General features: G+C 35.4%; 1 protein-coding gene across 1 annotated transcript in view; it reads right to left on the bottom strand.

The window, feature by feature from the left end:
• LOC141906266 (fibrillin-3-like) overlaps window positions 1-6,472 on the bottom strand; it is a 769,611-nt gene extending 763,139 nt beyond the window's left edge. The window contains exons 1-2 of the mRNA XM_074795508.1: window positions 6,465-6,472; window positions 6,261-6,341 (exon numbers count right to left, since the gene is read on the bottom strand). Coding sequence (XP_074651609.1) covers window positions 6,261-6,337 — 77 coding nt within the window. The 5' untranslated portion in view covers window positions 6,338-6,341; window positions 6,465-6,472. The remainder of the gene's footprint in view (window positions 1-6,260; window positions 6,342-6,464) is intronic.
• Between the last annotated feature and the right edge of the window lie 6,248 nt (window positions 6,473-12,720).

Here is a 12,720-nt window from a genome sequence, read left to right as displayed (position 1 = left end):
TAACTGATATGCTAATTTTAGGGTATTCAACATCAGTAATTACTTTTACTATATTTTTAATATTTTCTAAATGTTTTTTACTTTCTTCTAAAGTTTTACCTTTATGAAATTTAAACTCGATAGGAGCTGGTCCAATATCACTTTTTAATGCTTCAGTTATCTCTATTTGTTTTTTATTATCTAATGAATTAATTTAATTTCTAACATCTTCCATGTATGGTCTTTTCTTTTTTAATTTATTTTTCTATTCTTTTAATTGTCTTCTGTTTCTTATCATTATCTTTATCAAAATAATCTTCACCTAAAATATCATTATTGAAATTTCTAATATGAGTTTTAGATTTTAAATGTTCTTTATAATATCTTTTATCACTGAATGATTGATTACATGTTTCACATTTATATATTTCTTTTTCATTCTTTAATTCATCTAATTTAGTTTCTAATATAACATCTTTATATTCTAATTTAAATTTATTCTCTAAATGTGTTTTAGTTTTATTATGTCTTGCTTTTTGAGATTTATCTATATTGATTTTACATGTTGGACAGTAGTACTTCTGATTTGCTGGCATTTATTATATAATCTTTTATTGAAATTTATTTTATACTATTCAAAATCTATATCATGGTGCCCTTTCTCATTCTTACCCTTATATTTGAAATAGAAATCACCAGAACATAATTCTTCTAAATCTTCACTAGATAATCTATGAAATCTATCTGGTAAATAAGTTCTGAATTTATATTTATTTCCTTTTAATCCTTCATATTCTAAGTGAATAACTAATTTATCTCCATAATTATTAGTAATTGTTTCAATATTTGTAATCAAATATTTCTTATGAATTGTTAATTCATTTTACTTATTAAATTTATAATCTACTGATTTAGCATTTGTGATACCTTTAATTCTATTTAAGAATGATTTGTTGTTCTCACTGTGTACTTGTTTACTCTCCATTTTAATAACATATTTTTTATTAAAATTGATTTTAGAAGTTATTCATTTATATATGTTATTCATTTATATGTTATTCATATATATGAATATTATTAGGAGTTATTGGGAATATGGGGGTTCAGATCAAAGGTTGAAGGGGCGAGTGAGTAAAAAATAAAAATAAATTCGAGCCTGCGAGAATTTATTTTTATTTTTTACTCACTCGACCCTTCAACCTTTGGTATGAACCGCCATATTCCCAATTACTCAGATGAATTGCACTGATGTATGTCACATGTTGGAACATTAGTAAGATCCATCATATGCTGTCAACAATGAAAAACTGTTTCAAAAGCTCAGTTGGAGGGCCGACCAATATGGTATAATCGATGGCACGTTATATTATTTGTATACGAGTTATTGGTATTCATAAAGCCGAGAAGGTCATCCCAGTTCTTGAAGTTCCTAGATCCTTGTAGAGAGAATCCCACAATTATAACGAAAAAGTCCGAAAATGTAACTTCGAGATAGTAGTTTATTTCAACGTTTCGACTATATCCTAATAGTCATCTTCAGGAATAATGAGATACTACAAAAATTATGAGATATATATACAATCCAGAAACAAAGAGACGAATTCAAGTAATCAGAGATGATACAAACTAAAGGAAAATTAACGTAGAAACAGTTACACGCTAAAATAGATTATTAAAGGGAAGCAAACCAAAGGGTAATTATAAACAACAATAGTGAGTATAAATATAAATTGAAACTAAAATCAGTAGTAAAGAGACAAACTAGGGGGCACTTATATTAAAACAATGGTGAATACAAGTAGAGAGACTAAAATTGATGAGTGACAAATAACAAAGGATCAAAGGGGAAATCAAGTGTTGAGTTTAACCAGTTTACAGAGGAATTTTGAGATAAGTTTATTATGGGGTGAAAAACCATTGTTAAGATTTACAACGTTGTTCGAATTTTCAATTATTAATGCAGATTCCAAAATATGGCTTTTAGTTTTATCGCTGCAAGGGTAAATTAATTCAGCATTAGCAAAATCAAAATTGTGTGAGGTCTGAAATACATGACTAGCAACTCTAACTAGCTTTCTAACTTGTGCTCTTTTAAGCGTTGGTTAAGCTTCCGACCTGTTTCTACGTTAATTTTCCTTTAGTTTGTATCATCTCTGATTACTTGAATTAGTCTCTTTGTCTCTGGATTGTATATATATATATATATATATATATAGATATATATATATATATATATATATATATATCATAATTTTTGTAGTATCTCATTATTCCTGAAGATGACTATTAGGATATAATCGAAACGTTAAAATAAACTACTATCTCGAAGTTACATTTTTGGACCTTTTCGTTATAATTGTAGCATTCTCTCTACATCGCGTCAACACGGATATAGTGTTCTATCAATCGTGTTCCTAGATCCTTATTGGAATTCCATGTACGAAGATTGCGGGAAATATGTTTCTACCTGTGAGAATTGCCAACAGGTCAAACGGAATTATCATAGTCATCCAACACCCTTACATCCATTACCAATTGAAGGCTTATTCTCCAGATGGCACAGTAACTTCCTTTGCAATCTTCCGGAGACTCCTGATGGTAATAAGCATATCCTACTCGTCGTAGATAGCTGGAGTATATGGCCCGATTTTCCTCTCAAAACTCAGGAAACAACAGAGGTAGCAAAGTTTCTCTCTAAAGAGATATTTCGCGGTATGGTGCGCCTCATTCTTCAGTCTCTGATCGAGTTAAAACATTTATGTCTAAGTTAGTTGGAGCTCTCTGTGAATTGTTTCACGTGAAACAACGTTTCACCGCTCCGTACCATCAATCAAACTCAGTTTGCGAGAGAACTAACCAGTACATTTGGCGATCGCTTAGGTCGTACTGTTACCAGAACCAGACTTATTGGGATACACTAATACCAAATGTAATGATGAGTTATAGGCATGTTCCCTCAACTGAAGGTTCAGGTTTAAGCCCATACCACATGTTATTTGGTCAAGAAATGCGTCTACCAATAGACACGGCTTTAATTCCACGCCATTTGTTAGCTACTACTGATCATAAGGCAAACTTATCACATGTATTAAGGCAGCTTGTCATATCGCGAAACATCGCTAACGAGAATATTAAAAGAGCTCAAAATAAGTTTAAAACTCTGTTCGATAAAAAGGCATCCAAACCTAATTTTCAGATTACTGATCGCGTTTGGCTAAAAGTCAAGAAAGTCAAGAAAGGAAAATCGCCAAAACTGTGTAAAAATACGTATGTCCCTATTTTATTCAGTCAATAGCTACCAAAGAGGTTTACCAATTATGAAGAATCTCTGAAAACCTTTTTAATTCCATCGCATGTCAATTGAAATCGTTTGAAGCTATATAAAGATGCCCAATCGCGTCCGAATTATGAAGAGGTCGCATGGGATGGTTCAACAGCCGAGCAAACCCTGAATTATTCTATTCGAAGAGATTCATGGGCGCTTAAAATATAAAGCTGGCAATCTATCTGACACTCCAACTGACACTCAAATTTCGGCATACATTAACAAAGATAGACCTGTGGTTACTGAACCTTTCAATGAATCAGATATTCAGAAGATTTTACAGTATAAGCTAGAAAACGGTTAATGTAAATATTGCGTAAAATGGGTGTCAGATTTAAATCGTGAAAATTATTGGGAGTTAGGAAAATGGATCCCAAATAAACTCATACGACACTTTCACGAAAATTATGCAGCATCAGGCAAAAAACGTAAGAAACGTATGTGCAAAAGCAGGTTTTTTGATCGTATTACAGATACAATCTGGGAAATCGAAAAGATAGAAATGATAAGAATGAGAATGACGCAATAAATGATTTAATCACGAATGGAGATAGAAGTCGGGTTGGTCAAGTAGAGATACGCGAAAAACCTTGGAGAAAATTAAATGAAACCGTCATACAGAGTGTAAATGTAACTAATGATCACTTACAGGAATTTGATAATCAGATATCTAATGAAGGCTCATTACATACTGAGAATTTAAATAGTGTACATCGTTCCACTCGATCGAAAACTCACCATGATCATACAATTGAGGAAATGTTAAGACTAGTTCAGGTTCAAGTGATGTTGCTATCGAAGAGGCTGTTCGGACGGGTAATCGTCGAGCATTATGTCCACGCCCTACGGGAAAACGGTTGTTGCTACCAAGTTCTAAAAATAATGTGCTATCCGTCAAATAGTATCGTGACAGTCCATGGTACCGGGCATCAAAACGAGATTGGTGTGAAGTGATTACGGAGAAAGTCTTGAACATGTATGAGGAATATATCATGTCGTCTTGGAAAATGAAAGGCCTCCCACCGAAACTGTGCTCAAAAAAATTATACCTGCGGCCGTTAGTGCCATATCAACACGCTTCAACGACCACGGAGCTTTAGAATACTATGTTTCATTTGGGCATTTTGGCTTCCCTTCATGGCTGCCTTGGCATGCAACACCTCTTGCACACAGAATCAGTACGCTTCTCGTTTAAAATCAATTTCCTCGAAACTGAATAGTTACAGTAGGTTTTCTCAAGTCAGGACATGATATGGATATCAGCGATGAATTGAATGCCCATTAATCGTACGTATATATTCACTTCATATACGTGTTCGCGTTACTGTTCCTTCAAGATTTGAATCAGCTGTTTTACTTAGTTTTTTTTTATTCATTGGTTTCACTTTTCCTGAACAGTTCGGAGATCGGAACACGACAATGGTTAATGTGTATAGTACATATGATACGATCAGTACTTGTCAACGAAATAAAGTGCAGGCGATATTTCACGAAGAACAATTAGCTACGTGCAAATAATCTATTTTTATATCTAGTCCGAAACATATATGAGATGAGTGTACAGTACGGTATGATTTTATCCATAGTATAATATAACGTGAATTAATTGAGACATATATTGATATATGTTGATACAGTTAAATTATGCTGGTGGTGTTATATTCACTCAGTTGCTATGGTTATTCTATATCTACTACTACTGACCACTTTTTTGGATGATGATCAGTTTTTTCCTGTTGGTTGACATTGGTAACTGTATTTGTGTCGTGTCATTGCTTAGACACTCGTCTGAAGTCGGATGTTACATGTTACTATTATTATACCATACGATTATGTCACAAAGCTATTTCCAGTCAGTCACCAGCAGATCTTCAAGAGAGGGAAATACCTACTACTAACTATCACCAACTGATCTTCGGAATGCTATTGCTAATAATAAGGATGCTAGTCAATCCGTTACTAGTTCTGTTCATCGATATTCAAGTTACTTGGTAGCTTATCATGATCGTGCTGGGGCAGGCCGCGCGGGTATCCAAAAACGTATGACGCTATCCATGCCAAATATTTTCGGCGGAATATGTATCGGGAAGGTCCAATATGTGAAGTCTTACGTGTCTTGTCAGCAATTGAAGGTTAATCCACATGCGAAACCCCCTTGCCTGACAAGTCTGCCCATTGAGGACACATTCGGGCGTTGGCATTTTGACTTTTGGCCTTTGCATTAAAATCGCAAGAGGCGTCGAAAATGGCAAAGGTTTTATATAATGAAATTTTTGCCCGATACGGTGCTCTGAGGTCGCTTGTTTCAGATCTTGGAAAGTGTTTTCTCGCTAAACTGGTCTTATCTATCTGTGAAATGTTTCAGGTAAAAAGATACTACACACCTGCCTACCACCCCCATACAAATGCATTCTACAAATGCATTCTGTGAGCGCACTAATAGGTCAATTGCCCAAATTTTTCGTTCCTATATTAGCAAGGAACAGATTGAATGGCCCGATATACTACCCAGTGTCTTCGTGGCTTTACGCGCCTCCTCATCGTCTCACACGACTGGCTTTTCTCCATTTCTTCTCTTATTCGGAACGGATATGTCACTACCTATTGATACATTTCTAATTCCAAAAGAGGATTTTGCTAAAACTGTACAGGAACACGTTTCACGCAAACGAAGGCATTTGAGGGTGGTCAAAGAAATCGCTACTCGGCAAACTGTAAAGCACCAGTTACCGGTATGTACCAACGAACTCCATGATAATCATGCCTCGACAGCAGATTACCAAGTCGGTCAGAAAGTTTGGTTGTCGCGTAAACACACTAAGAAAGGAAAGTCAAAAAATTGCTTAGATTTACAAGTCCGTATGAAATTATAACGTTAGGAGGATGTGAAATAAATGGTAGACGATGATTCCGTATTAATCAAATGTAACGAAGAACAATAAGCTTTTGTACTCACCCGCTTAAGACATTGGCTGTTGAATATAAACATTGACATGCCACAAAAATAACGGCATACGTTTTAAGTTGATCCATCGTTCTTTTAAGATAAAGATAGCAAACGTTTAGCTAGATTTTCCACATTAATCCAGTTTTATACACATAAAAATGCTGTTTATCTTTTAATAATTCAAATTTAGTGTGTGCAATTGAATTATTTTACCTTCCAACGGAACAAGGGTCATTTAATGAATGTAAACCTTTAAAAAATTTCCGATTAGGAAAAAAATGTGGTTAATATGGACATTGCAGTCGATAATCCGATATTCTTAATATCTAAATATCGGAAATGCCTTGTCAATATCCAGCAAATATAACCCGAACTAGACAAAGAAATAAGGTCACCTTTGAATGGAAACAGAAATCAGACGGTGGCGCTGTATCTAATAATCGTATTATGATTTTCCCGGAAATCAGACGGTGGCGCTGTATCTAATAATCGTATTATGATTTTCCCGGATAGCTCGACAACCCGTATTGATGGAATACATAAAATAGGGCAAGGCAAACACCGGTTACATACGCACGTATTTGTGGGGAAGAGGATAATGGAAATTCTGTAGAATTAGGGTTTTGTACTTTCGACACAAAGCCCCATTGAAATTCTTTTGAATATTTACAAATATCGTCTTCATTCCTCATTATGTGTACATAAAGTTTAATACAACGGTGATTACGTGTTTCCGGAGCCAACATATCGACGTTCAGACGTAAATGGAATATCGTTGCTGCAAAGGAATTTTATGAGACATCTCGAAAAAATCTCTTTCAGTTGCTAAAAATATGGGTTTGAATATTTCAGATGACTCAGGATCATGTTGTTTCGTCAATCAGTATGGTATAGATTTTCTTTTTCAACGTTGATAAATGGCCGACGATTCAATACAAAGTGCATTAAATGGTCCGTAGGAAGATCGTGTCACTGAATATGAAATTTCTAGCACAGGAGCTAAGAGACTGTCGGCACAGAAACAAGGGTCTGTTTTTGAAGAACAAATTGGAGAACCGTTCTCTGGAGTTGAACACGATATTTGGTCTTGGGTCGAGAGAGAGCAAAACTGCCAAATGCTGATTGCTACAGTCAAAATCGTCTACAACGAAATATCGGACGAAGTAAAATTTTTGTCCCAAGAGCAATTTTCATGGGTTACAACCTAATTCCACGAGGCCGCAGCAGAATATATTGATCAATCGAGCCCGTGTTTAATAGTACCAAGCGTTGTTTATATACTGAACCGCTGAAAACGTAGTAACAATACATAGCATACACCTTATCCGTTCATATCTTTTTCAACGGCGCCTCACAAACCCATGCAGATTGATTTGGCCACTGCAGTCAAAATGCTCAAAAGAAGTTGACAAATGAACGAAAAAGTGGATGTATGCAGAATGTTAATTTGAAGGCTCGGAGCGGCTGATCGAATAGATAAAAGACTGAAGTGATTTGTTAGTCTAAATTAGTTTCCTTTTGGTTTATTCAACTTAAGCTGTGTTGGTCGTTTCTTAGCGTGTTCAGTGATATCTACGTTGCACGAGATCTTTTGAATGGTCCCGCATAAAAGTCACGGTACCTCTGCAGAACTGTTTTGAGTTATGGAAACACTCGTTTTGACTAAGCATTTTAGTTAAGAAGCTACGATGTATTTTTTTCTTCAACCTCTATAACGAAGTATCGGATACAACAAAGTTTTTATTAAGCCCACATAACTTGGTTGTAACGCGGTTTGAATGTAGTGACTACGATAACTCGAAGATCTCAGTGAGAGAAAAGCCTCGGGGCCTGACGACGATGGTGGTCGGCCTGGTAGTATAAGTAGTTTTGTACACCAATATCAGAAACGCACAAAAGATTTTTGGGCACGAAAGAAAGAAACGATATCGGGTTTTCTCGGGTATGCGACAACTGAGTAAGATTGATTCTGCAGGTCCAAAACAAACAGAATTCTTGCTAGATTCAGAAGCATCATGATGGATTCCGGTGTATTTCTCTAAAAGATAACAAAGAAGATAGATAAATATTCGTAATGGTAATTAACGACTTAATGTATCCGTTGTGGAAAATATCCTCTTTGAATTGTTTGGATTGAATATTTTACAAAAATTTAATCACATATATAAAAAAGAGGGAAGCACAGAAGGTCATTTGATACGAAATACGAATGGTTGCGACCATAGGATTTTAAGCGCTTGATGAGACGAAAGTTGAGGTGCAAGAGATCTGGCCAGCTCTCTTGAGCGGTAGTTCAAGAAAAAGAGCACTTTTTCCGTGAAGAGGGCAACTTCCTAAGGGAGCATCTAAAAATTTCAATAGTTCCGTCAATGAGAATAACTGTCTAATTAGTTGAACCCCCCCCTTTGACTATGCATGCCAAAGCTGGAACTATTGATGTGCTTATGAGAGACCACAGACAAAGATAAGACATTTCGAATCGAAAAATAAATTTGCAAAATTACTCACGCACACACGCACGCACGCACGCACACACACACACACACACGCATAATAAAGTGATAGATGCAAGAAATATTAGCAAAACATAAGAAAAACAGTACAATTGAATAAGTTAGTGTTGCTTATTCAATTGTATTGTTTTTCTTATGTTTTTCTAATATTTCTTATTAATATTAAATTACTTTACATTTGACTGAAATAATATTAGAAAAACAATAAACCAACTAACTTAGTATCAACTTCTATTACCCTTGTCAAATGTAAAGAATTACAATATCATATATGAATAAATCAAAAAATAAATTACTTCTGTGACTTCAATTTCAGAAATAAAGCATAATATGTATTTAATACATTAATACGTATTTAATACGTATTTGATACATTACCTCAACCCCCTTTTTTAACATAAATATGATTTACTCATTTTCATACATTTCAGCGAATATATTTTATATTTTCAACCCAATTTAACAGTCGATTTCTTATTTTGATTCATATAATTTCTCATCTAATTCATGAATATATCTATTATTTCTTAATGATTTTTCATTTTTATATCTTTTATTGCATATTTCACAACACTTAATATTATTCAATCTATCTGAAATATAATTTATATTTTCTTTTATTTCTGTGTATCTAATTTTACAGCTATCATAGAATTCTAACAACTGTTTCAAACTGTAAATCGAAAAGGAAAATAAACCTGAAATCATAAAAATTGATTTAATATTCTTATAGAATAGATATATAGATATATTTTAAACATATTTCAATATTTGTATTTGTATGAGTTAGATTTTTAAACATTAAAAGTGTTAGTAAAGCGTGAGTAAGATATGTTGCCTTTATTATTGATTTTTTTTAGTGAATAGAAACGTTTATTAGATTGCGCGACTCCTCGTGTAACAGCTGGTATTACAAAAATAATGATGAAATAACGTTGCTAGTGAGTCATATGGATTGTTCTAGAACAATCCATATATTGTGTAATAGAATAGTATAAATAGACACATATATCAAACCGTTTAACAGTGACGAGTGAATCATCAGATCGCGTTCTCAACTAGACATATACAGGAACAATATCTATCTCACATTTCGTGATATTGTTGTGGAGTTGCCTTCGGTTCTCCAACAATGTTGTGGGGTTGAGTTTCTCAACCAATTGTTGTGGGGGCCACGTTGCGTTCTCCCCTCGTGTTGTCGTTGTTGGTTCCGATTAAATCCGATAAGTGATATCCCTCTGACTCCGGAATAATAACAACTCTTCTCGTGGGTCTACGTTCTTTCTTTATTTTCCCGCACAATTCTTATTTCTTCCTACAGCTCGTATTTTTAGGCTTCTCCGCCACTCTAGCATCTCTCTCTCCCTTACTGTGCTGACCCTCCCTTTTTATCTTATTTCATGTTACTCGTGACGTATACTTCTACATATGTTATACGTCACGAGTTTATTACTTGTTTACTTCCTAGCCATACCAGAGCTCAAGGCTGCCGCTATAACCAGCAACCCTACGCAGATACTCACGTCACTTTCACCTATCTTCTATTCAGTGTCTTGTGTGCGACGTAAGCATCTACGTAGGTTGTTTACTAACTTCAGCCACTGCCCTGAACTCTGGCTTCCCTCCCTCTATGCAAACTACTAATTTATCACCCCAATACTATCCTCCTCCCCAGACGATTGGTCCCCAATCGCCAAAAAGTCACAAGACCCTATTGTAGTTTCCCCACAAAAAAAATCTTTTCAAAAGTGCACAGGCTTCAGAACATCATTTATAAGCAACATCTCTTACAACTTAAAGCCAGCCGCAGGGTAATGAAAATTACACAAAACCTTCAGAACATCAAGACTAATGATACACAACCACCATTCCGTACATCATTTTACAACACCTGTAAAGTAGCCATAAATCACAATTTCTGACCCTTTCCCCTATTATCCCATCCCGCATAACTTCTACCTAAACTAAGCAACACACCCCACTCATCATCAGTTCATCTTATTCATCAACGAGACCTACATGGACCCCATAGAATTTTACGGTAAGCCAAAAAAAAATTTCTAAATACTTATAAACTTAACACACGAACTTTATCTAAGGGAAAGCAATCATCTAAAAATATCAAATATGAGACTCTTTTCATCAGTAATATATAACAATTATGAGACATGTACATCTGTATATTGATCTTACATTTAATGAGAACAAGCCTATACAATTGTAGTCATGCAAAAAAAAAACATATCAAACACAACTTCCCAAATAGCTTTCATAGACAATCACCCATTTCTCTATATCCACATTTATATAGTCTAATAATTTAACAATATATGACCAACCACTTCAACTTTCTGACTCTTCTCGTTCTCGTTATCTTTACCAAAAAAAAATAATCAGTGTGTGCAGCCTAATTTGTCTTTAAAATTACCATTGCAAACATGTCAATTTCCCACTGTCCAAACTATCAGCCGTTACCTTAACCGATATCAGATGATTTGTCAAACCTGTCCCGACCCCAATCAACGACGTAAATTAATACAGATGCCAGATACATCATTTAGTTGATTATCGTGTGCCCAGCACCTGTTGGCAACAGACAGCTTCAACAATTAATGAATAATTTCATAATAATTCTAAGTGCATTTTATAAAGATGAGCCGAAATTTATGCAAAAATGGATATACTGATCAGATACATCCGAATCGCCGAGATGTCAGCTGCTAGTCCCCACCCATTGCCTCAGAAAGCACATTTATCCGTAGTCTAGGCAGGGATAATATGAACTGCTATTTGCGGCTTGGAACCGTTGAAATAGACAGGCAGGCCACCATATATTTATGGAAGGATGTCATAAAGTGACCACAAAACTCATTAAGATGCATCACCCAAAAGTTAGGGAAAATTCCTCTGGACACTACTCATTCAGTGCCATTCAAACAGCCGATTCTCAAAAATAAACTTTAACTCCTGGGCCTATGGTCTTCCAAACCACCCACATCTGATATTCGAATTGTTCTAATTCCTTCCCGCAAATCAGGGGATATGACCCCACATGTAAAACGGCCGACGCATCATCCTGTATATAAACCGGTCAAGACGGACTGAAAGTTCGGAAAAAAAACATAGCGCTCACACATCCCCGCAATCTACGACCATTCAGTTAAGATACCCAATCTACCGAATAATACTTATCATACTTATTGTATTACGCAATGAGCAACCCTTTACTTCTAAAAAACCAATCCCCTGAATGGCCATTTCAGCATACCTAACAAATAGCTGTATCGTGACATTTCTCATTTCCGTATCATCCCCCATGTCACGCCTTACCGGAGTAAAATAAAATCAATGGATAAATAGGGAACCGGCCGACGAATCACCCATTTGGTATTTCTTGATATTCGACCCTAATAATGTCCAACATATATATCCAATCTTTCCCAGAGGCTAGCCACTAAACATTATACTGTTTCAAAGGATCTTCAGAATTAATCCTTCGGGCTATAATCCCCGTTTTATTCCGGACCAATCCTAGAGCATCCCTTACTCTTCATCCAGGTCCCTGGTCCACCTTAATTCATCTCATATAAACTACTCTATTCAAACCCCCTCCGGTAAGATTCACCACTGAGCGCCCAATCTAACCTTTGCACAATAAACATATTCTATACTAACTCGCGATACTCATTTATTTCTTAAAACCACATAAACACCACAGTTATTTGTTAGGTATATACAGGCAGTGAGCGCTTTCAACTATCGTTACACTGATAACCGAGTGGCTTACCTAGACTAATAAATCATTCTTTCGCGAAATACCATCCAGCAAATTTAACAAACTATAAAAGATTTACGTAGTGCATATTGATACACCGGTCACAATCCTCTCTTTAATCGTTATCTATTAAAATACTTGAGTAAGGCCCTGGCGAGAGAACGTGTCCGTGCACAAATCC

The sequence above is a fragment of the Tubulanus polymorphus genome, chromosome 5 (genome assembly GCF_964204645.1).
Source record: "Tubulanus polymorphus chromosome 5, tnTubPoly1.2, whole genome shotgun sequence".
NCBI classification, from domain to species: Eukaryota; Metazoa; Nemertea; class Palaeonemertea; order Tubulaniformes; family Tubulanidae; genus Tubulanus; species Tubulanus polymorphus.
The sequence above is the reverse complement of the archived record's forward strand: the minus strand, read 5'-3'. Positions and strand labels throughout refer to the sequence as shown.